The sequence below is a fragment of the Callithrix jacchus genome, chromosome 13, assembly GCF_049354715.1.
Source record: "Callithrix jacchus isolate 240 chromosome 13, calJac240_pri, whole genome shotgun sequence".
NCBI classification, from domain to species: Eukaryota; Metazoa; Chordata; class Mammalia; order Primates; family Cebidae; genus Callithrix; species Callithrix jacchus.
In genome coordinates, this window is record NC_133514.1 from 92,366,241 (window position 1) to 92,393,029 (window position 26,789).

A 26,789-nucleotide genomic window follows, 5' to 3' on the forward strand; every position below is an offset into this window, starting at 1 on the left:
TCAAAATCCACTTAAAAACTCATTCAATCACACTTTCTTTCTTGTTGTTATTAAGAAAAGACCTTTTCTCTCCATTCCTTTCTATTATTCTAAACTGTGAGTCCAACCCTTAAGCCCCTCCACAGTGTGGCCCCAGCTGTTTCTTTCACGCTTCTCACCTGCAATCCCCATAGAAGTCACAGCATGCCAGTTCCAGGAAACCGGCTATTTTCTACATATAAATCATGCTCTCTCACCTTATCCCCTCTTGTTTTGCTTCAGTTTGTTGTAGTTGATGATTTCTGTATCAGGCCAGTCTCTATTACCTATCATGTCATCTTTCTCTAGTCACCCTGTCTAATCTTTCAATGAGAAATGTTCTCGGCATTCTTGGAAGCAGCCATTCACCCCCATTACATAGCAATTTTTCTTTCATTATAATATTAACATATAATAATATAGATTTCATATAACATTCTGTTGAATAAAAGATCCTTGTATCTTATATATACAAGGATGGGTCCTGGTCTTATTCCTGTTACTGAATTGCAAGCTACTTGAGGGCAGGAATCTTTCTTATTTGAATACTTCTTGCATTGCTTAAAGTAGTTCTGTACTCATATTATGCTAACTAAAAATCTATTAAAATGAAGTAAAGCACTACTAACTATTCTCAAATCACAAATCTAAACAACGTTTCTTTTACCTTCAAATAGGATTGGTTTCTTTACTTTTTTGCTATTGTACTTTAAGTTCTGGGATACATGTGTACAACATGCAAGTCTGTTACATAGGTGTACACGTGCCATGGTGGTTTGCTGCATCCATCACCCCTTCATCTACATCAGGTATTTCTCCTAATGCTATCCCTCCCCTAGCTCCCCATGCCCCAGCAGGCCCCAGTGTGTGATGTTCCCCTCCCTATGTCCATGTGTTCTCATTGTTCAACACCCATCCGTAAGTGAGAATGCTCAGTGTTTGGTTTTCTATTCTTGTGTCAGTTTGCTGAGAATGCTGTTTTCCAGCTTCATTCATGTCCTGCAAAGGACATGAACTCATTCTTTTTTATGGCTGCATAGCATTCCATGGTGTATATGTGCCACATTTTCTTTACCCAGTCTATCACTGATGGGCATTTGGGTTGGTTCCAAGTCTTTGCTATTGTGAACGGTGCCACAATAAACATGTGTGCATGTGTCTTTATAATAGAATGATTTATAATCCTTTGAGTACATACCCAGTAATGGATTGCTGGGTCAAATGGTATTTCTGTTTTTAGATCCTTGAGGAATCACCACACTATCTTCCATAATGGTTGAACTAATTTACATTCCCATTGTAAATTTTATTTTCTACTTTTCTCATTTTAGACTAAAAATTGGGCACAGTGTTTTATTATGCATTTTTCCCAGCTAGAATATTTTTGAATCTCCAAAATATTTAATTGTGCTTAATGTATTTTATCAGAACTTAAATTCTCAACGAGCTAATTTGGCATTTTCATATTCAACAGGCCAAATGTTCGTTTATCATCTGAGAAAAGTTAATTATGTAATGAAATCTTCATGAAACCATTATAAAACTGCACATAAACAGTGAGAAAGAGCCTACACAGCAGCACGGAAATCATCAACTCTGTTATAGTGAAATAAAGCCTGGTGACAAAGGTTAACTTCTGGAAACTAAAGGCTCTTCAGAATACCTGAAAAACTCCAAGGTGGGAGGAGAACATTCTGTTTACTGTACATCATGAAGTTCACATTAGTTCAACGTCAGCTAAGCAGATGACATCTCAAGTACAAACCCCAAAAACAATCTAATGGAATGTAGTAAGACCAGACATAAATTAAAGTGAGTCAATGCAAAACATCTTCTACTAAATTCTGAAGATAAACAGACAAAATAACTTAATTTTGAGTAACTTAAAAACGAGCCCAGGTCAAATAACATCTAACCAAAAAATAGAATGTGAGATCAGAGCTTAAAAGTGATATAGTGTTGTGATCACCACCAATGACTGTTATAGAAAACTGAACATTCAAAACCACATGACCAGGCTAAGGCAGGAGGAGCCCTTGAGCCCAGGAGTTTGAGCTTTCAATGAGCTGTGATTGCTCCACTGCACTCCTCTAGCCTGGCTGACAGAGTGAAATCCTTCTCTTAAAAAAAAACAAAACAAGAAAAACCCTGTATTGCCCTAAAAGCAAAAATTCAAGGGAACAATATAGCTGCACTTAGGTTCTATTTGAGAGCTACTTGGACAATACTGAGGATCCTACAGGAAGAAAAAAAGTACCCCTATATGTTAAAAAAGCCTAGCAATGATATTCACATATGACTGGTTAGTTAGCTTTCCCATCCTTAAAAGTCAGGTCTTTGGCAATGGGAGGGTTTCTGGCTGACAGAATAATGGTTCCCTCAAATGTCCATGTCCTAATCCCCTGAACTTATGAATATAACCTTATATGGCAAAAGGGACATTGTAATTGATTCTGATCTTGAGATGGGAAGATAATCCTGGATCAAGAAGGGACCAGGAAATCACAAGAGTCTTCAACTTAGAAGAGGGAACCACAAGAAGAGGTGAGAGTGATGAAGTATGAGAAGGACTCAACAACCTACTGTTGCTGGCTTTGATAACAGAGGAAGGGGCCATGAGCCAAGGAATGCAGGCAGCCTTCAACAGCTAGAAGAGGCATGGCAGCAGATTCTCCTTCACAGCCTCCAGACAGAAATGCAGCTCTGTTTCAATTTTAGCCTAGTGAGATCCACAGTGTACTTGTAAATTATAGAATTTTAAGATGACTAATTTGTGCTTTTAGCCACTAATTTGTGGTGATTTGTTATGGCAACAATAGGGAACCAATACATGGCTGAACTGCTATAAAAATTGTCTAAAACACACACAGATAACTCCTTATAAGTACAGTGTGATGCTCTATAAAATGCTCATCAAATACATTAATATTTAATTTGCATGACTGCTCCTCTGTAAAAAACTATCAACATTACACTTAAAATTACATTTTATAAAAAGATTGAACACAAATACAATTAACTTTACTCAAAAAGTTAGGTTAGAAGACAAAACAGAACAAGATATTTTCAACCAAACAAGAAGGTGGTAAAAATTAAGTAAGAAAATTTGACATTTCTCACAGGTAACATTTAAAAGGAACAACCATAGTATCTGTCTTAATAGCTCAGCCAGAGGCAAATCAGTATTTCTTTTACAGTTCATATTTACCTGATGATCCTCTGGGCAGCATACTGATGGAGGGAACGAAACTGTGCCGACATATTTGCTAAAGCTGCCAAACAATTTGTGTGAAGGTACTTGTCCTGTGAGGAAACAGAAGGCGTAAAACATACAACCTCCATATTTTAACCAATGTTAACTTAACTATTAATAGAAGCAAATGTAAACTCCGTTGTCACTGATTGTAGTAAGCTCAGATCCACAATCTCTTTTTTCTAATTCTAAATCCATAAAGCACTGGAAATTCAAAGTTTTTTCACAACACAAAAAATGATGATGTTCCTGGTAGTCTTCAATATTCCCTCCATGGTGAATATTGAAATATTCTGCTATAGAAATACAATGTTTAATTACAGCATGCTACTTAAGATCCTAATGGTTACACATAGTAGAGTACATAAACTATAATTATCTTTCTAAAATCCAAAAACTTCTGCTTTCTAAAACATAGCTGGCTCCTAGGGTTTCAGATAAAAAACATGAATGTGTATCTACAAAGCCCCACAGAGGAAAATAACTGAAAATGGGCTGAGAGCCATGGCTCATGCCAATAATCCCAACACTTTGGGAGGATCACTTAAGGACAGAAGTTCAAAACCAATTCAAGACCAGTCTGGGTAATATGGTGAGACTCTGGCTTTACAAAAAAAAAAAAAAAGAAAAAAGAGCCAGGTGTGGTGGCACATGCCTGTAGTCCCAGCTCCTCAGGAGGGTGAGGCAGGAGGATCACTTAAGCCCAGGAATTGGAGGTTACAGTGAGCTATGATTGTGCCATTGCACTCCAGTGCAGCCTAGGCTGGGGTACAGTGGAACAATCAGAGCTCCAAATAAAAATCCCATTTCTCTTAGTTATGAATTCTGTATTCTGCTTCTCTTTAACAATATATTTCTATTAACCAGAACTGAAATTTGCTCCCGGCTTCTGTGAATAGAATCCACCAGAAATTTTTCTTTTATTCTTTAAAATTCTCTCTCTCTTCTGCTTTTCTTTCTCATTTGAATTCAAATTTTCTTGTGCTTATATCTTCTTGTACTTTGTTATTTGTTGCTATTAAAAGGCAAATCGGTATTATTGGCCAAATAACATACAATAGCTTTTATCTAAATCTTTTGCACTGCTTGTTTTCTATTTCATGTAAAATACCTCTAATCATACTATCTATTCAATATTGAGAAAAAGACCTTATGTTACATTAGGATCATGTAATACAGTGACTATACACTGATCTGTATTTTCTACCATGTCATGAGAATTTTAGCACCCTAAAAATTGGGACTGATTTAAACTATTGTCTTACACTATTTGTACTGTATGCAAAAAAGATAGAACAGCAGCTGGAATACTTACTCTCGTCCTAGTCATGTTGTACTGAACGGTTCTTATTACCACCAGGATCAGGAGACTCCCCAAGGAGATTTCAGTTAAAACTCGTTCTGAATACCAAGTAATATTCTTTAGTATCTGTAATAGGGAACAGAGGTTTAAGTAAAAACCGAATATTTTACAGACAAAAGAATTACTCCATGTCCACAATTTTTGATAAACCACAACTTTGCTCTGAAGCGGAGTTTAGCCGCACAGAGAGAGGTCACGAAAGCAAACGATCCAGATCTTCAAGGAGAGATGCTCCAGTGTTCTGCCGTGGCTATGGAGAGCAGGCAGTTCTGGCGCACACCTCCAGGCCTAAGTAAGCAAGAACTGTTTTCTAAGTTAAGACATTTCCACTGTAGATTTGTAACCTGGGGATGAGAGACAGAGACAGAGAGACAAAGAGAGAGACAGAATGAAAGACAGACAGGGAGAGAGAGAGACAGAGACAGGCAGGCAGGCAGGTACAAATACTGGGGAGCACAGCAGCCAAATCTGGGCTGCCATAAAGAAAGAGGTACAATGCGGGTAAAAAAACAATAAACAAACCAACAGGCTCAGCTGAGCCCTAGAACTCCCTAATGTTCTCTTCCATTACGGTTACTCCTGTATCCTTTCTCTATGACTCAAGGAGAGTCACTGTGCCATAGTGTTCTCTATCTATGCATGAAAAGAAGAGACTTCTGGGCTGATTCTTGCCTTGTCCCTTAAGAAGATAGACATCTCCACAGAGCACAGCAGACTCCTCACCACCCACAACTGAGTGGGAAAACCCAACACTTTGCAAAACAAGTTAGTCTAGACTTGTGTTTATAACTACAGATGAGCAACAAAACCACCAAGAAAGTGAAGACTGACAACAGCCTAAGAGAGTGATATGCTGAACCCAATCAAGATTCCTCTAATTACCAGTGCACATGAAACACAGTGGACAGGACAGAAAAATACCATGATGATACGTAACCAGCTAAAGACAAATGCAGGGAATCCTACTAAACAGATAACCCAGTTTCTTCAACAAGGGATTAAAAAAAAGCTGGTATAGGGAAAGAGTGCTATATATTTATGACTCTTAAGAACTAAATACAATAGATGTGGGAACCTGATTAAAACAAATCAACTACAGAAGACATTTAAAAAATAATTAGAGATAAATTGTCGGGAAGAATTTAAAAATTATTAATTTTGCTGAATGTACTACTGGTATATTTTTGAAAATCCATACTTACTAAAAGAACATACTAAAATGCTAACACATGAAAATATATGGAAGATTTATTTTTAAAAATAGAATGTAGATGACAGGAAGATGGATGCAGCAAACCATCATAGCATGTGTAAGCCTATGTAAGAATCCTACATGAACTGCACACATACCCCAGAACTTAAAGTATAATTAGAAGAAAAAGGAATTTAAAAATATTTTAAGGTAGAAAAAAATAGAAATGGTAGAAAAAGGTAGAAAAAATCAAAATGTAAAAGATAGTGAGGCTAAGGTAGGTGGATGAAAGAACAGCAGAGTGTTAATAATTATATGAAGATCCATGCTACTATTTTCTCCAATTATGTTTAAGTTTCACAGTGTTCATAATCAAAACTTTATCAAGTATATAAACAAATAATAAAGTGTGAACTGAACAGGCAGAGCAAATATATCTCCAATTAAACAGAGAGGATTTAGGAAGCTGGAAATTTTTTTTAAAAATTCTAATTAATGGAGGCCTTGGAAGTAACACCACACATCTACAACCATCTGATATTTGACAAACCGGACACAAACAAGCAATGGGGAAAGGATTCCCTGTTTAATAAATGGTGTTGGGAAAACTGGCTAGCCATGTGCAGAAAGCTGAAACTGGACCCACCCTTCCTTACACCTTGTATATGAATTAACTGCAGATGAATTAAAGATTTAGATATAAAACCTAACACCATAAAAACCCTAGAAAAAAACCTAGGCAACACCATTCAGGACACAGGCATAAGCAAGGACTTCCTGACTAAAACACCAAAAGCACTGGAAACAAAAGCCAAAATAGACAAATGGGATCTAATTAAGAGCTTCTGCACAGCAAAAGAAACAATAATTAGAGTGAACCAGCAACCAACAGAATGTGAAAAAATATTTGCAAGCTACCCATCTGACAAAGGGCTATTATCTAGAATCTACAAAGAACTAAAACAACTTTACAAGAAAAAAACAAATAACTCCATCAAAAAGTGAGCGAAAGGTATGAACAGACATTTTTCAAAAGAAGACATTTATGCAGCCAACAAACATGAAAAAAATGCTCATCGTCGCCTGGATTTCCTGGGAAGATGGCATGGTAGGGGCAACTCAAGATTGCAGCTCTCAATGAAGACGCAGAGGGTGAGTGCAGGCTGCATTTCCAGACAGATATTTGTTGCCCACAGAGAGACATGGGACGCCAGCGCAGCAGCTTCGGCTGGCGTGGCTGTTTTGGCCGGCACCTCAGCGCAGCGGCAGTCCACGCAAAACACACTAGTCTGGGTGCCCTGTTAAATTGGCAATCTAAGATTTGGGAGGGCAGATTACCATATCCATCTGATTAAACAGGACATGGACAGTGAGCCAGACCAGGAGATTCCCGGGCGGTAAAGTTTGAGACGGTGCAGTGGGTCACTGCACAGGAAATCACACAGATCCCGGTGCCCTACCAGCAGGCGACTGAAATGCCTGGGAGAGAGTCAACTGTTCAAATTAAAAAGAGAAAAAAAAAGGGCTCTGAGGCAGGGAGCCAGGTGGTCAGGCTCAGTGGGTCCCACCCCCATGGGCACAAGAAAAATGACGATTTGAAACGCTTGGGGTTGACAGTTTCACTGCGGGCACGGCTGAACCCAGGATGATGCAGCTTGGTGGGGGAGGAGTGTCCTCCATGAGGCATTCCGCCCCTACCGAGGTACACTCCCATTGCTGACACAGCCTGCCGTTGCCAAGGCAAACTGCCGTAACAGAGACTCTGCCAACAGGGCGGAGCCCACGACAGCAGGGTGTAGCCCATGGCCACAGGGAGGAGCCCACGACAGCAGGGCAGAGTCCACAGCAACAGGGCAGACCCCACAGCAGCAGGGCGGAGCCTGGACAGGCAAATAGTGACTAGACTGCCTCCTAGCTGAGCAGCACACTGCAACAAATACTCACAAAGAAAGCCCTAACTCCACGAGACAGAGCATCTGAGGAAAAAATAAAGTTTTATGAGTTCTGCTGCAGCAGATGTAAACGTTCCTGCCTCACAGCCCTGAATGATCAACATAGCTCACAGCTCAGTACTTGAGCTCCTATAAAGTACAGACCACCTCTGCAAGCAGTTCCCTGACCCCAGGATATCCAAAGAGTCACCTCAAAAAGGACTGATCAGACTGACATTTGGCGAGCATCATTCTGGGACAAAGATAGCAGAAGAAGAAACTGGCAGCATCCCTCACTGTTCTGCAGCTGCTACAGGTGTACCCCAGACAAGCAGGGCCTAGAGTGGACGTCAGCAGTCCTACAGAAGAGGGGCCAGACTGTTAAAAGAAAAACTAAGTAACAGAAATACTTCATCATCAACAATCTGGGTGTCCACACAGAGACCCAATCGAAAAGTCAGCAACTATTCAGATGACAGGTGGATAAACCCACAAAGATGGGAAGAAACCAGCGCAAAAAAGAGGAAAACACCAGAAACAAAAACACCTCACCTCCTAAAAAGGAACAAAACTCCTCACCAGCAAGGGAACAAAGCTGGACAGAGAATAAGTGTGATGAAATGATGAAATCAGACTTCAGAAGGTGGGTAATGAGAAACTTCCGTGAGCTAAAAGCACATGTTCTAAATCAACGCAAAGAAACTAAGAACGTTGAAAAAAGATTCGAGGAAATGATAACAAGAATGGACAACTTAGAGAGAAATATGAATGAATTGAAGGAGCTGAGAAACACAACACGAGAACTTCGCAAAGCATGCACAAGTTTCAATAGCCGAATTGACCAAGCAGAAGAAAGAATATGAGAAGTCAAAGATCAACTCAATGAAATAAAACGAGAAACCAAGATTAGAGAAAAAAGCACAAAAAGGAATGAACAAAGTCTCCAAGAAATGCTGGACTATGTGAAGAAACCTAACCTACGTTTGAAAGGTGTACCAGAATGCGACAAAGAGAATGAATCCAAGCTGGAAAATACTCTTCAGGATATTATCCAGGAAAATTTCCCCAACCTAGCATGGCAGTATTAAAGTCCAGGAAATAAAGAGAACACCTCAAAGATATTCCGCAAGAAGAGAAACCCCAAGGCACATCATCGTCAGATTCACCAGGGTTGAAATGAAGGAGAAAATACTAAGGGCAGCCAGAGAGAAAGGTCGGGTCACTCACAAAGGGAAGCCCATCACACTCACAGCAGATCTCTCAGCAGAAACCCTACAAGCCAGAAGAGAGTGGGGGCCAATATTCAACATCCTTAAAGAAAAGAACTTTCAACCCAGAATTTCATATCCAGCCAAACTGAGCTTCAGAAGTGAAGGAAAAAGAAAATCCTTAGCGAACAAGCAAGTACTCAGAGATTTTGTCACCACCAGGCCTGCTTTACAAGAGCTCCTGAAAGAGGCACTACACAGAGAAAGGAACAACCAGTACCAGCCATTCCAAAAACACACTAAATGCTAAAGAGCATTGACAAAATGAAGGATCTGCATCAACTAACGGGCAAAACAGCCAGCTAGCATCAAAATGGCAGTATCGAATTCACACATAACAATATTAACCCTAAATGTAAATGCACTAAATGGACCAATCAAAAGACACAGACTGGCAAATTGGATAAAAAACCAAAACCCATCGGTGTGCTGTATCCAGGAAACCCATCTCACATGCAAGGATACACAAAGGCTCAAAATAAAGGAATGGAGGAAGATTTACCAAGCAAATGGAGAGCAAAAAAAAGCAGGAGTTGCAATTCTTGTCTCTAATAAAATAGACTTTAAAGCAACAAAGATCAAAAGAGACACAAAGAAGGTCATTACATAATGGTAAAAGGATCGATACAACAAGAAGAGCTAATGATCCTAAATATATATGGACCCAATACAGGAGCACCCAGATATATAAGGCAAGTTCTTAACGACTTACAAAGAGACTTAGACTCCCACACAATAATAGTGGGAGACTTTAACACTCCACTGTCAATATTAGATGGATCAGCCAGACAGAAAATTAACAAGGATAGCCAGGACTCGAACTGAGACCTGGAACAAGCAAACCTGATAGACATTTACAGAACTCTCCACCCCAAATCCACAGAATATATATTCTTCTCAGCACCACATCACACCTACTCTTAAATTGACCACATAATTGGAAGTAAAGCACTCCTCAGGAAATGCAAAACCACTGAAATCATAACAAACAGTCTCTCAGACCACAGTGCAATCAAGTTAGAACTCAGAATTCAGAAACTAACTCAGAACGGCACAGCTTCATGGAAACTGAACAACTGGCTCTTGAATGTTGAATGGATAAACAATGAAATGAAGGCAGAAATAAAGAAGTTCTTCAAAACCAGCGAAAACGAAGACACACATACAATAATCTCTGGGACACATTTAAAGCAGTCTCCAGAGGAAAATATATAGCAATAAGTGCCCATATGAGAAGAGTGGAGAGATCCAAAACTGACACCCTATCATCAAAATTGAAAGAGCTAGAGGAGCAAGATCAAAAAAACTCAAAACCTAGCAAAAGACAAGAAATAACTAAGATCAGAGCAGAACTGAACGAGATAGAAACAGAAAAAACCCTTCAAAACATCAATAAATCCAAGAGCAGGTTTTTTGTAAAGATCAACAAAATAGACAGACCACTAGCCAGACTGATTAAAAAGAAAAGAGAGAACAACCAAATAGATGCAATAAAAAATGATAAAGGGGAAATCACCACAGATTCCACAGAAATTCAAACCATCATCAGAGAATATTACAAACAACTCTATGCACATAAACTAGTAAACCTGGAAGAAATGGATAAATTCCTGGACACCTGTGTCCTCCCAAGCCTAAACCAGGAGGAAGCTGAAACTATGAATAGACCAATAACAAGGTCAGAAGTCGAGGCAGCAATTAAGAGCCTACCACACAAAAAAAGCCCAGGTCCAGATGGGTTCACAGCCGAATTCTACCAGACACACAAAGAGGAGCTGGTACCATTCCTTCTGAAACTATTCCAAATAATCCAAAAAGAGGGAATCCTTCCCAAATCATTTTGAGACCAACATCATCCTGATACCAAAACCTGGCAGAGACTCAACAAGAAAAGAAAACTTCAGGCCAATATCCATGATGAACATAGATGCAAAAATCTTCAATAAAATATTGGCAAGCTGATTGCAACAGCACATTAAAAAACTTATCCATCATAATCAAGTAGGATTCATCCCGGGTATGCAAGGCTGGTTCAACATACGCAAGTGTATAAACATAATTCACCACATAAATAGAACCAAAAACAAAACCCACATGATTATCATAATTGACACAGAGAAGGCATTTGATGAAATTCAACAGCCCTTTATGCTAAAAACCCTCAATAAACTCAGTATTGATGGAACATATCTCAAAGTAATAAAAGCTATTTATGACAAACCAACAGCCAATATCATACTGAATGGGCAAAAACTGGAAGCATTCCCTTTGAAATCTGGCACTAGACAAGGATACCCTCTGTAATCACTCCTATTCAGTATAGTAATGGAAGTTCTAGCCAGAGCAATCAGGCAAGAAAAAGAAATAAAGGGTATTCAAATAGGAAAGGTGGAAGCCAAACTGTCTCTATTTGCAGACGACATGATTGTATACCTAGAAGACCCCATCGCCTCAGCCTAAAAACTCCTGAAACTGATAAGCAACTTCAGCAAAGTCTCAGGATATAAAATCAATGTGCAAAAATCACAAGCATTTGTCTACACCAATAACAGACTTAAAGAAAGCCAAATCAAGAACGAACTGCCATTCACAATTGCAACAAAGAGAATAAAATACCTAGGAATACAACTTACAAAGAACGTAAGGGACCTCTTCAAGGAAAACTACAAACCACTGCTCAACGAAATAAGAGAGGACACAAACAGATGGAGAAACATTCCATGTTCATGGTTAGGAAGAATCAATATCCTGAAAATGGCCAGACTGCCCAAAGTAATTTACAGAATCAACGCTATCCCCATTAAGCTACCATTGACTTTCTTCACAGAACTGGAAAAAACCACCATGAACTTCATATGGAACCAAAAGAGAGCCCGCATAGCCAAGTCAATTCTGAGCAAAAAGAACACCGCAGGAGGCATCACACTACCAGACTTCAAACTATAGTACAAGGCTACAGTAATCAAAACAGCATGGTACTGGTACCAAAACAGAGATTTAGACCAATGGAACAGAACAGAGGCATTGGAGGCAATACAACATATCTACAACCATACAATCTTTGATAAACCTGACAAAAACAAGCAATGGGGAAAGGAGTCCCTGTTTAATAAATGGGGTTGGGAAAACTGGCTGGCTATGTGCAGAAAGCAGAAACTGGACCCCTTCCTGACACCTTACACTAAAATTAACTTCAGATGGATTAAACACTTAAACATAAGACCTGGCACCATAAAAACCCTAGAAGAAAATCTAGGCAAAAGCATTCAGGACATAGGAGTAGGCAAGGACTTCATGACCAAAACACCAAAAGCATTGGCAACAAAAGCCAAAATAGACAAATGGGACCTAATCAAACTCCACAGCTTCTGCATGGCAAAAGAAACAGTCACTAGAGTGGATCGGCAACCAACAGAATGGGAAAAAATGTTTGCAGTTTTCCCATCTGACAAAGGGCTGATATCCAGAATTTACAAAGAACTCAAACAGATTTACAAGAAAACAAAAAAGCCCATTCAAAAATGGGCAAAGGATATGAACAGACACTTTACAAAAGAAGACATACGTGAGGCCAAGAAACATATGAAAAAATGCTCATCATCACTGGTCATTAGAGAGATGCAAATCAAAACCACATTGAGATACCATCTCATGCCAGTTAGAATGGCGATCATTAAAAAATCTGGAGACAACAGATTCTGGAGAGGATGTGGAGAAATAGGAACACTTTTACGCTGCTGGTGGGAGTGTAAATTAGTTCAACCATTGTGGAAGACAGTGTGGCAATTCCTCAAGGCCTTAGAAATAGAAATTCCATTTGACCCAGCAATCCCATTACTGGGTATATATCCAAAGGACTACAAATCGTCCTACTATAAGGACACATGCACACGAATGTTCATTGCAGCACTGTTTACAATAGGAAAGACCTGGAACCAACCCAAATGCCCATCGATGATAGACTGGATTAGGAAAATGTGGCACATATACACCATGGAATGTTATGCAGCAAAGAAAAATGAGGAGTTCGTGTCCTTTGCAGGGACATGGATGAATCTGGAGAACATCATTTTCAGCAAACTGACACAAGAACAGAAAATGAAATACCGCATATTCTCACTCATAGGCGGGTGATGAAAAATGAGAACACATGGACACAGGGAAGGGAGTACTACACACTGGGATCTATTGGGGGGAATAGGGGAGGGACAGCAGGCGGGGGAGCTGGGGAGGGATAGCCTGGGGAGAAATGCCAAATGTGGGTGAAGGGGAGGAAGGCAGGAAAACACACTGCCATGTGTGTACCTATGCAACTATCTTGCATGTTCTGCACATGTACCCCAAAACCTAAAATGCAATAACAAAAATGCTCATCGTCATTGGTCATCACATTGAGATACCATCTCACACCAGTTAGAATAGCAATCATTAAAATATCTAGAGACAAATGCTGGAGAGGATATGGAGAAACAGGAACAGTTTACACTGTTGGTGGGAGTGTAAATTAGTTCAGCCATTGTGGAAGACAGTGTGGCGATTCCTCAAGGATCTAGAACTATAAATACCATTTGACCTGCAATCCCATTACTGGGTATATACTCAAAGGATTATAAAACATTCTATTATAAAGACACATGCACATGTATGTTCAGTGCAGCGTTGTTTACAATAGCAAAGACCGGGAACCAACCCAAATGTCCATCAATGATAGACTGAATAAAGAAAATGTGGCACATATACACCATGGAATAGTATGCAGCCATAAAAAAGGGATGAGTTCATGTCCTTTGCAGGCACATGGTTGAATCTGGAAACCATCATTCTCAGCAAACTCACACACCAAAGAACAGAAAACCAAACACCGCACATTCTCACTTATAGGTGGGTGTTGAACAATGAGGACACAGGGAGGGGAACATCACACAATGGGGTCTGGTGGGGGACTGGGGACTAGGGGAGGGATAGAAGGGAGTGAGGAGGTTGGGGAAGGATAACATTGGGAGAAATACCTAGTTTGTGGGGCAGTGATGGAGGTAGCAAACCATCATGGCAAGCGTATACCTATCTAACGATCCTGTAAAATCTGCACATGTACCCCAGAAGTTAAAGTATCTTAAAAATTTTTTTAATTAAAAAAAATTCTAATTAGCCAAGTGCAGTGGCTCATGCCTGTAATCCCAGCACTTTGGGAGGCCAAGGTGAGCAGATCATGAGGTCAGGAGATCGAAACCATCCTGGCCAACACGGTGAAACCCCGTCTCTAGTAAAATACAAAAAAAATCAGCCAGGCATGGTGACAAGTGCCTGTCGTCCCAGCTACTCAGGAGGCTGAGGCAGGAGAATTGCTTGAACCCGGGCGGCAGAGGATGCAGTAAGCTGAGATCACGCCATTGAACTCCAGCCTCAGTGACAGAGCGAGACTCCATCTCAAAAAAAAAAAAAAAAAATTCTACTTACTATATTAGGTGAGATTTGATAGAATAATGCATCCATAAAATAAGAAGAGACTGCCGAAAAAAGTAAATCACAGAACAAAGAAAAGTTGTTTAAAAATATGATGGCAACTGGGCACGGTGGCTGACCTCTGTAATCCCAGCACTTTGGTAAATCGAGTCCAAGAGTTTGAGACCAGCCTTGCCCAATGATGACTCTCTAAGAATACAAAAAATTAGCCAGGTGTGGTAGTGCATGTCTATAGTGCCAACTTCTTGGGAGGCTGGGCATGAGAATCCCTTCAATTTGGGAGGTGGAGGTTCCAGTGAACTGAGATGGCGCCAGTGCACTCCAGCCTGGGCATAGCTGAGTGAGCATCACGGAGAATTAAATTTGTGATGTGAAGGACCAAACTGAGTTCTCCACAGAAACTTTAAAAGTACAGACAACATAGCTGCTTTAAAATGCCAGAAGAAATAAACTGGAAGGAAAATACAACAATTAGTAATATGAGAAAATTTCTTGAGAAGAAAAAAAAACATTCAACATTCCAAGAAAAAAATCACGAAAAACAATCAAAATATTCTCGTAAGATAAATGAATTTGCAGTGTATGAGAAAGTTCCATTGGCTTCCAGACAGAAGAAACATGTTATCACCAATGGAAAGAGAAACAGACTAACCTTAGAGTTCCCATCTTAAACTCTACACATCTGAAGGATAGCACAACAATGTCTCAAGATTTTTTAGGGAAGACATTATAATTCTAGAATTCTACATCTTGAGAAGCTACCACGTAAGTATGTGGCAAAATAAACTCAGCATGAACTACCTACGTACCATTTCTGGGAGAAAAAGGAAAACCACCACCACACATGTAAGTTTTTAGCTACCCCTCCTCACCACAGTAACAGCAGGACAAATCCAGGAGAATTCAAGAGAAGGAGAATATGGAATACAAACAGCAACAAACACAATAGTCATCCATGAAATCAGAAAAACAGAATTAAGTCTAAATAATATGGCTGTAACTTAGTTTTTCTAAAAGAGAATTAAAATAGATAATTCCTTAGCAAGTCTAACCAAAAAAAATTCAAAAAATATTAGGAATGGGAAGGGAGATAAAAAGAATAAAATTACAAGGGAATACCATGCTCAATTTAATGTCAATATATTTGAGAGTACAAGGATATACAGGTGATTTTCCTATACATATTATCACTCGGTTTATCTCTCTGGCAAGCTCCACATCACCCAGCATCCTCCATATAAATACACCCACAACCACATTCTCCACTCAGAGGCTGGCATGTAACAAATACACACTACATAGTGGTTAGATATTATTTAGAACTGAAAAGTAAAAACCACAAAAGTTTGGCATAGTGGCTCACACCTGTAATCCCAGCACTTTGGGAGGCCAAGGGGAGAGGTGGGGGTCACCTGAGGTCAGGAGTTTGATATCAGCCTGGTCAACATGGTGAAACCCCATCTCTGCTAAAAATTAGCCGAGTGTGGTGGCACAGACCTGTAGTCCCAGCTACTTGGGAGGGTGAGGCAGGAGAATTGCTTGAACTAGGGAGGCAGAGGTTGTAGTGACTGCACTCTAGCCTGGACGAAATAACAAGACAATGTCTCAAAAATAAATACATAAGTAAAATTTTCAACATTTCCACTTATTTATGACTAACAATGGTCTTAAGTCAAAGAAATAACCTACATAACAAGTGAAAAAGTGCAGAGCAACAACTTTTACCAGTTGAACTTTTAGAAGGGGTGAAGTGCTTATTCCTTCTGATGTACTCTTTAAGGCAGTAGTTCTCAATATGTGGTCCTGGGACCAACAGAGATCCCTGAGACATTTCTAGAGAATTCTCAAAGTCAAAACTACTTTCACAATCATACTAAGACATTATTTTCTACCCTCCATATCCATAAGTGGAGTTTTCCAGAGGCCACATAAGATGTCTTGATAGTGTTAACAAATATAGAACAGACGTGAGAAACTACTTGTCTTGTTAGGGCAATTCATTTGCAAAAATACAAAGCAATGCCACGCTTCTCACTAAATTTTTGTTTGTGGAAGATAGTAATTCTCATTTAAAAATATTTTATTGGCCAGGTGTAGTGGTGGGTGCCTACGGTCTCGGCTACTTGACAGGCTGAGGCAGAATTGCTTGAACCTGGGAGGCAGAGGTTGCAGTGAGCCGAGATTGTGCCACTGTACTCCAGCCTGGGCAACAAGGCGAAACTCTGCCTCAAAAAAAAAATCTAAAAGGACATACACTTGAATATATGGTTTCTCCTCTCTTTTGGCTCATTTATAAATAAATAAATGATCACAAGCCAACCTCACGTGGAACAGAGGTCATTTGTTCTTGATGTCTCTGCTTGTGTACATCAATTATACAAATTAATGGAGAAAGCATTTTGAATAAAAGTACTTTTATTCACTTAATATTCAATAGTTTATGAGTTCCACATAGTAAAGCTACAATTTGACTATGCAAATTAGGAATCTAATTTAGCATTTATAGAAAGGTTTGTCTTCTCTTCCTGTGAAAAATATATCATTGTCTAGAAATTCTGGGTAGTAGTTTAAGAAAAATTATAAATAATCTGTTATAGCGTTTACATAGCTTCCCATGGGACATTAATGCATAATTAATAGGCAGCATACAGAATTTTTTTTCCCTGAGACAGAGTCTTGCTCTGTCGCCCAGGCCGGCGTGCAGAGACGTGATATTGGCTCACTGCAACCTCTGCTGCCCGGGTTCAAACAATTCTCCTCCCTCAGCCTCTGGAGTACCTGGAATTACAGGCGTGTGCCACCATGCCCAGCTAATTTTTGTATTTTTAGTAGAGACAGGGTTTCAGCATCTTGGCCAGGCTGGTCTTGAACTCCTGACCTCGTGATGTACCCATCTTGGCCTCCCGAAGTGTTAGGGTTACAGGTGTGACCCACCACACCCAGTCAGAAAAATTTCTTAGTAATCTGGTTGTAGTCCTACTTATTTGGTTCTTATAAAAACAATTCCTCATCATTGTATAGGTGTTCATATGGTTTAAGAGCTGCAGACCGATATCTTGCTTATTTATGTACATATATATAAAATCTCTTTAATGATTGGTTCAATATAACTAATGTAGTTATTAGTTAACATAACTACAGTATTAGTTAACATAACTACAGTATAACTAAAATAATAATTAAAATAGTATGCAGAAGGAAACCCCTTGAGGATCTAAATATGTCTTCCTCCTAAAAAAGCATATGAGAATTATTTCTGGTTTAAGTCTTTTCATTTTTTAGCTTTTTTTGCCCCCATATGATTTGCTTCTATGGAATAATCCATAAGTTATATATGATAGTGTATTATACAGTAACATCATATAATATCAACTTGTTTAAAAAATTAAAGTACAAAAAATAATTGACTATACTCCCACAATTCACATTACTGTTAATATTTTTAAAATATATTTCATTTTATTTCCCCATGAGGAACAACTACTATCTTGAGTTTAATATGTATCCTCTAGACTATTTCAGTTACTTTATCTGCATATATACATATATGTACATACATATATATGTCAGAAACCAGCATTCCTTTGTGTGTTTTCTAGTACACATAAATAGTACCATACGTAATGTATTAGAATGAATGGTGTTCCCCAAATCTATGTCATTCAAAACCTGTGAATGTGACCTTATATGGATAGAGGGTCTTTGAAAATACAATCAAGATGAGACTGCATTAGATTAATGTGGACTCTAGGTCAGTATGACTGCTGGTGTCATACTGAGGAAGAGAGACACAGTGAGAGACACCTCCAGAGAGAAGGATGTGATGACAGCAGCAGACTGGAGTGATGCAGCTGGCAAGCCAGAGGACACCAAGTATTGCTTGCAACCACCAGAAGCTAGGGCGACACAAGAAAGGGTCTTCCCCTAGAGCCTTCAGAGAGAGCTCAGCCCTGCTGGAACCTTGACTTTGGACTTTCAGGCTCCAGAACACAATAAATTTCTGTCGCTAGGAGTCACCTAGCTGTGGTACTCAGACAACTGTGGAAGAGAGCAAGTGTCTTTCATTTACGTCAGCAGTACTCAGTAACTGTGGTGCTCAGTTACAGTAGCTCTAAGAAACTAACACACATCTGGTTTGTTTGCATCTTACTTTTTTCACTATGCTTTTGTAACCCTCCTATATTGATACATATAAGAAGAATATTCACCAGCTATGCCTGTCTGATAGTACAAGTTATTTTTAAAAATGGAATACTCAATACTAGTTATTAAATAGCTGTTCCTACAAGCCACTCCCCCAAGTAATATACAGCAGAGAACAAAGGACTATGGTCCACATCCATTCTTACTGGCTGGTGTCAGTGCCATCCATACTAGTTAAATCATTTGAATATCACCTCTATATCCAAGTCGACTTCATTCCATGTAACCACTCTAGAGTACCATATTAGTAGGCCACATTTAAAAAAAAAAAATCCATTCCTCTATTAATGGAAATTTAGGTTATTTCCAGTTGTTTTCCTATTTAAAACAATGTTACAATTCAGATCACTATTCTAAATCTCACTATATGAAAGACAGAGAGTAAGAAAGTGTTCCTTACTCTCCATATTCTAACTATCCTCAGACATTTACCTAATTTCAGGTATCACACAGATTTTGAAAGCAAAAATACCTGCACGACTTCATAAGTACATCAGTAAGTATTTACTAGGAGGCAGAATTGCCAAATCATTGAGTATCTTCTTTTAAAAATAGAAGTATAGTTACTATTAACTATGTTAACACACTGAAAAGCACAGAGCAGCAGTGTCCAACATAGTGGCACCAGCCACAAGTGGATATTTACATTAAAATTTAATAAAAGTAAAACAGAATCCTCAACCATACTAGCTACATTTCAAGTGTAAGCACAGTGTACAGTGCAGTCATAGAAGACTTCTATCAGGATAGAACGTTTAATTGATTAGCCTGGTATAGAGACCCCCACTGTATTCATCACCTAGATTTATTGAATGTTAGTATTCTTGCTTCTAAAGTACCTGACACCCCCTCATTGTTCTACACTGATAATCTCCCTCCGCAGAGTCAGCCACTATCCTGAAATTGGATGGACTTGTTTGTTTGAGTTTTATTACTATCAATACATGTAGCTTTATGCATTCATTCTAGCTGCTTCATTTACATTAGCTGCTCTCACATTAATGGAGCTGTATTCAATTTCTAAATATAACTAACAATACTACAATGAAAATTCTTTCAAATATGTTCTTGGGATCCATGAAGAAGTTCTTCCTAGGACATAAACCCTGAAATGGAACTTCTGAGAGGTGAAGTAGTTATTTCTGTACAAAATTTGAGGAATTTGAGAGGACAAATTGCTCTCAAAAGTGGTTCTACCAATTTATACTCCCACTACCAGCATATGAGAGTCCTTTTTCTCCATATCCTCACCAATTCTTTTTTCTTTCATCAATCCCATAGTAATAAAAGCATCACCAACTCTTGATACATCAGATTTTGTTATTTTTGCTACTCTGATTGGCACAGAATATTTCAGTTGCTTTATACGGCATGATCCTGATGAAGTATCAGGTTGAACAACCTTTATGAATGATTATTGTTCGGGGTCTCTATTCTGTTTTTCTATTATTTTGCCAATTTTTCTATGGAATACTTTGTGCTAGGTATAACCATGTCTATACAAAAAGCAATAAATGTGTCACATCTCTAGGCATGAAAATAGGTACAAACTGTGACATCACAATTTTAAAGTTTTGCCTTAGAAGAGTAGTACACTGAACAAACAGACTAGAGAACAAACGTAATATCCTCAAAGTCTACCACACCTCTATAATCTGGAGACAGAATAAAAGCACACGACTTATCTAGCGAGTAAAAACTAGGAGCTATACTAAAGAAGTGACTGTGTCTTAAAATTCATTGAACTGTTACCACAGGTATGAGAGGTGGTACATGAATTAGTAATACCAAATATACTAATCTCAAGCCCATATGGGAGTGGACAACGTACAGTCCTTTACACAATCTCACTAAACAATATATGTGCTATAAGTCGCAGGCTGTCCAATGGTAACATGTGGTTTAAAAAAAAAAAAAAAAAAAAACAACTTCTATGAGCCCAACCACACAAGTCACAGGTGTACTGGGGTCTATGACTGATGATAAAGGAGAAAACCCTGGGGCAGGGACAAGAGGCACACGCTTGACTGAATCCTGCCTTACCTTGCAGCAGTCCCTTGGAAAAACTAACAAAATCCTGAAAATTCTCAAATCTAGAGAGAGAAACAAGTTTGGTAGGTTTATTTATTTGTTTCTTCTTCCAACTAAACAGCAGAAAGAGGTGTGGGAGAGAAAATGAAAACCTTCGGACATTTTCAAACATGAGAAAGTGAATAAAACAACCACGGAAACATTCAGTGAATAACTGAAAACAAAAGCCAGACATATAGAAGAAGATGAATATAAATAAAGAACTCAGGAATAGAGAAGCTATGGTAAACGGGCTGATGGTAGACCGTACATTCAACAAAACCAGTATTAGGTTTTTGGCAATCTGAGTTACAAAACAGAATGGAAATGTTATAAGTTTTGAATAACCTAAAAAAACAATTAGCCAGGTTTGGTAGCACTTGCCTGTAATCCCAGCTACTCGAGAGGCTGAGGCATGAGAATTGCATAAACTGGGGAGGTGGAGGTTGCAGTGAGCCAAAATTGTGCCACTGCACTCCAGCCTGGGCAACAGAGTGAGACTGTGTCTCAAAAATCAATCAATTAATCAATCAAACAAAAAAGTGGAAGAAGGAGATGGAAAGAAGTGTGGAATTAATAATGTCCTCATGTTTCTCATTAAGAAATACACTGATTCTCTCTATTGCTGCAACATGGATTTAAAATAGCTAAAAATGATCCTAACATCTTAGCTTTCCAAAATCTCTTTTCTTCACCATAAGAATATTTTAAAATATATCTATATAATGAAGGCCTGGCATGGTGGCTCATGCCTGTAATCACAGAACTTTGGGAGGCTGAGGTAGGCAAATCATTTGAGCCCAGGAGTTTGAGGCCAGCATGGCAACACGGCAAAACCTGTCTCCACAAAAACAAAAATTGGCTGGGTGTGGTGGCATGTGCCTGCAGTCCCAGCTACTCAGGAGGTGGAGGTGGGAGGATCACCTGAACCCAGGAAATTGAGGCTACAGTAAGCAGCGATTGTGCCACTGCACTCCAGCCTGGGTGCCAAGAGTGAGGCTCTGTCTCAACTTTAAAAAAATAAGAAAATTTTCTGAAAATGATGTTCACCTAATGTTATAGCTGTAATTTCTAGTTAATGAATGAGTATACATCATTTACACTTGTCTTAAGCCAAGGTATTACCATCTTAGGTGGTAATAAAGTTTACCTTTAATGTATTTGCAAATTCTTAAAAACAATTACTGTTAAATAAATTGTTGTTCTTTCTAGCATTGCTGTCCTGTGCTGCCTATTGTCCAAAGTCTGAAAACCATTTTCATACATGTTGCTTACAATGGAAAAGCAGAAGATGTAAAATCAAAGGTGTAAGCTTCTATCTTAAGAAACTTTGAGAAAAAAAAAAAGCAGGTTGAGGCTCAAGTGAGCAAGAGAAAGGAAATAATGAAGAGCAGAAATAATTGAAACAGAAAACAAAAAAGAGAGGAAAAACTCAATGGAATCAACAGTTCTTAAAAGATTTTTTCTTAACTTTTAAAAAAGTTTGAAAGATAAAGAAGAGACAGACACATGATCAGCATGAAGAATGAGGGGTAATATCTCTATGGCTAGTATAGACATTAAAAAGTAACTTTTTTTTTAAAGGTAGTAACAGTGAATTTATTACCTCAAAAGAAATGTACAAATTCCTCAGAAAACGTAAAGTCCAAAACTTAACCAGACTGTATATGAAATTACATTTAAAAACATATCATGTCCAAGTGTAGTTTATCCCTGAATGCAAAGTTGATTTGATATTCAACAAATAATAGTTTAAGCAACTACATTAACAAACTAAAATATAAAAAGCAAATGATCCAGAATAAAGAATTCTTACAACTCAATAATAAGCCTAGTTTTTAAAGCGGGGTATGGCTATTCAAGAGCAAGATGAGGGAAATACTTCTGTGATGATAGAAATGTTCTATACCTTTAAAAGTATCACTATCAGGCTGGGCATGGTGGCTCACACCTGCAATCTCGGCACTTTGGGAAGCCCAGGCAGGTGGATCACTTGGGGTCATGAGTTCAAAACCAGCCTGACCATCATGGTGAAACATCCCTGTCTTCACTAAAAATACAAAAGCAGGTGGTATGTGCCTATAGTCCCAGTTACTTGGGAGGCTGAGCGTGAGAAATGCTTGAACTCAGGAGGCAGAGGTTGCAGTGAGCTGAGATGGCACCACTGAACTCTGGCCTGGCCGACAAAGCAAGACTGCATCTCGAACAAACAAAAGTATCAAATATCTTGGCTGTGATATTGTACTACAGTTTTACAATGATAGTTGCCACCAGGAAAAACTAGTTTAAGGGTATATGAGGTCTCTCTTATTTTTCTTAAAACTGCCTATGAATCTACAATTATGTCAAAGTAAAAAGGAGAATTTTAAAAAATGGCAAAAAAAAATTCACAAGCACATAAAAAGCACATTAAAAATAAGTTCTCTGTATCACTGGGTATTAGGAAATGCAAATTCCAGTCAAAATGAGATAACAATATGTATTTCATAGGCAATTAGGTTGTGATTCGATGTAGAGAAACTTGGTAAAACATTTGAACATACTCTTTTCTACTACGGAAAGGGAAGGAATCAAAATAAATGGAGATCAACAAGAAAGTCAGATTCAAGAGAAAAAGAACCAGTGTTTCAATATCTGAAGTTGAAATGTCATCTAAAATATCCTGAAATCCTACGGAACCGAACTTGAATGTGAACTGAACTTCCCCTATCCTACCGACCCCGTTTTGGCAGTCAGTGAAGTTTAATTTTAATGCAAAACTCTCTGCTAACTTGAAAGTGTTTAATTATAGAATATAACAAGGATATGGAAAAATATAGAAAATAGCACAATAAAAAGTATACTCACACATGAATTATGCCAAAAATTAACATTTTTGTCACGTTTGCTGCAAACTTTTTTGTGTGGTTACTTCTTGTTCTGATTATTTTGTTGCTGCTGCTGGAGCAAACAAAACTTTACAGACCTCGGTGAACCCCACCGTGCACCATTTGCATTTCCTTGTCTTACTCTGATACAGTCAGTACTCTGATTATTTTACTTTGCATGTTCTAAGCATTTTGAAGATCATAAGCAATGCTGTGATGAGCATTAATGGGAATGACTTTTCCATGTAAACATGTGAGAGTCTTCCTAGTGAAGCTTAAAGTGAAATTGCAGATTTGTGGGGTATATACAGCTTCAGTTTTACTAGTATCTCTTAAATACACACCTGTCTTATGATCCAGCACTTCTTTTTTTTTTTTTAAGTTTAATAGACATTTATTCCTTTAGTTAAACAATCTCTACACAATCAAAATGTATGACTTAAGATCTTTTCTTTTTTTTGAGAAGAAATTTAGGTCTCAAGAACTTTTATGAACTTGCTATGAGTACTTGGAAATAAATTAACTGAGCCTTCTGAAACCTCTAAGGAAGATAGGAGAAAACTGGTTCAGAGAAATGAGCATTTAAATTACATCAGCAAAGTCAAAATTCAGAATTGAGCAATTCCTTGTCTACATTTCCTTCTCATTCAAATTCACCTTGGAAAACAGTAGCCTAGTCTCCTGGAAGACATGATGCAAACAGAGATGCAACAGGGTGGTATACTTACTGTGAAAGTGGGCGCACAAGTGATAGGCCAACCTTGGGGAATGGTAAGGATTTTTAGGGTGGTTTGGCCAGAAACTAGAGAAATAACTGCAGAAAATACATACAGTTGGAAACCATGCACATGTACGACTTTTTCTATAGCCTATGGGAGTGGGAAGAGTGGGTAACCCAAGACGTTTTTAAGACTGACTAGACCAAGAGTGAGGTATTTATAGTCAACTACTTTCCCCACTAATGTGACTGAAAGGATTCATAATGATCACAAACTAGTGTTACAGTTAAGTATTTTAAGGTTGACTTCTAAGCTCACACTTAAAACATGTTTATCTAGTGGACACTGGCTCGCCAGCTTACCCCACTGGCACTGATTCCTAGCTTACCAACATTAAGACTAATAATTGTATCTAACATTCAATTTCAAAACATACCAGTGTTAATAGCACTGAATGCTGTGAAGCCAAGGCACTGAACCAGGGGCTTTCACCTTTTACGTGAACTTAAAATGGTACTGTGGAGACTGAGGCAATTTTATTCAGGTTAACCCTGATTTGTGCCCATAATTTTCTAAATATAATCATGACATAGTTAAGATGTCCTCCTCCCACCCTACAATTTCTAAAGCAAAGCTCAATTTAAAAAGTCTATACCTGCCAAACTAAAAACCACCCAGCCACTTGAAAGTAAACCAGCAGGGCATTGCCATCACCCCAATAAAGCTGCAGGTTTCATCACATGCACCAGACAAATCTACAGGACTAGTTTCAGTATTTCTCTTTTAAAAAAGTTATTTTAAGCCTAGTATACCACACAGTATGTTTTATACACTGACATATGACTTCCTAATAAGATAAAGCAAAGACATAAAAGTTTATCTTATTAGCAACAAGATACACCATCACTTTCCGTCTTCAAACATCATTGCACTTTAACTTTCTTAATTGGACAAAGCATTCATGAAACAATCTGCAGACCAGTTTTAACAGAAAAATAACACCTGTAAGCAGACATGACTGTCCTAAATTGTTTATTAGCTATGAATTTTACAAACTTTACTTATATTAGCAGTAATGGTGGAGCTGGAGAGTATTGCGCCTTCTACAAGCTGCCCAGCGAGAACCACCAATGGTGTGGTGGAACTTATGGCCCTTTCCAAGGCTCTTTTGGCCTACAGATGTCAGCCCACTCATCTCCTCGTGCTTGTGGACTGGTTCGGTGATCCACTGGGTGTCAAGATTTCTTCTGATAGCTTTATGGAATGGATCAATGAGAATAACCTCAAAAAGTTTATATGTGGAATCTTCACCAACCCAGTATGAATTCAAGACTCTTAGAGTCCAACAGTGGCTTCCAGCTTGCTCCTCTGCAACAGGCTGAAGGCTCTGAGGAAACTTTAGCTGGTTACCACCATGATGTACAGGGTTGCCGTAAGATGCACCCTTAGGAACTGGGCATTTTGGGCTACCATGGCAAACATGAATCCTATATATAATATAACCTTGCTTGGCCTTGTAGCCCAGTTGGCGCACTTTATCAGAACAGGTGGGGCACTGAGCCCTGTAGAGCGCAGAGAGCTGGCAGTACTGCCAGCAGCTGACCCTCAGAGGAAAGCACGTGACATCAGACTGCTTCTTCCTCCATAGCTCGTGGATGTACTTGCACGCACCCATCTTGGCTTACCTGATGGCTGTCGCCAGACGGAAAGGGATCCAGCAATTCTATTACTACTTCTATACTCGAGAGAAATGAGTGTATTTGTCCATGAAAATACAATTTGAAATGTACACAGCTTTATTAAAAATAGCATAAAACTGGAAAAGAATGCCCACAACAAAATAATGGATATGTATATACTGTGGCATATTCATACAACAGAATAGCACATAACAATATAGAAGAACACACTAATGATGCAATAACATAAATGAATCTCACCAACACTATTCTGAACAAAAGAAGCCAATATAAGAAAACGCACAGTAATTTTTAAAAAGACAAAACCTAATCTATTGTGAGGTAAGTCAGGATAACAATTAACTCTGGTTGGGTTGGGGTATTGATCAGGAAAGGGCATAAGGGCATCGTCTATTATACTAGAAATGTTCAATATCTTGATCTGGGTGGTAACACAAATATAGAATGTAAATTTCACTAGTTTTCCTTTAAAATTTGTGTACTTTACATGCATATTATACTTCAATTTTAAAATGTTTTTAAAAATCATACTTGTTTTTAATTCCTTATTAAAAGTTATATTTAAAAAGTTGAGTAAATCAATGAAAATATTATTTCTCATAGTATTTCACTGAAAACAAGAACTAAGAAATGTCTACGTTCGCACCAAAAGGTCAGGCTACAAAAACAAAAATGAATTCATGGGACTATATTAAACTAAAAGCTCTGCACAGCAAAGGAAATAATCAGCAAAATGAAAAGG

The 26,789-nt window shown here is 38.5% G+C and overlaps 1 protein-coding gene and 1 pseudogene across 11 annotated transcripts in view; both read right to left on the reverse strand.

Annotated features, from left to right (window-relative positions):
• Positions 1-26,789, reverse strand: part of DYM (dymeclin) — a 481,767-nt gene that overhangs the window by 214,016 nt on the left and 240,962 nt on the right. For all 10 annotated transcript variants that reach the window (XM_035271024.3, XM_035271019.3, XM_035271021.3 and 7 more), the window contains exons 12-13: positions 4,587-4,700; positions 3,227-3,321 (exon numbers count right to left, since the gene is read on the reverse strand). In XM_035271024.3, the coding sequence (XP_035126915.1) occupies positions 3,227-3,321; positions 4,587-4,700 (209 nt within the window). The remainder of the gene's footprint in view (positions 1-3,226; positions 3,322-4,586; positions 4,701-26,789) is intronic.
• On the reverse strand, positions 23,995-26,168 carry LOC103787664 (large ribosomal subunit protein eL15 pseudogene; annotated as a pseudogene). Its single transcript, XR_013525893.1, has one exon. The product of XR_013525893.1 is annotated as a large ribosomal subunit protein eL15 pseudogene (transcript).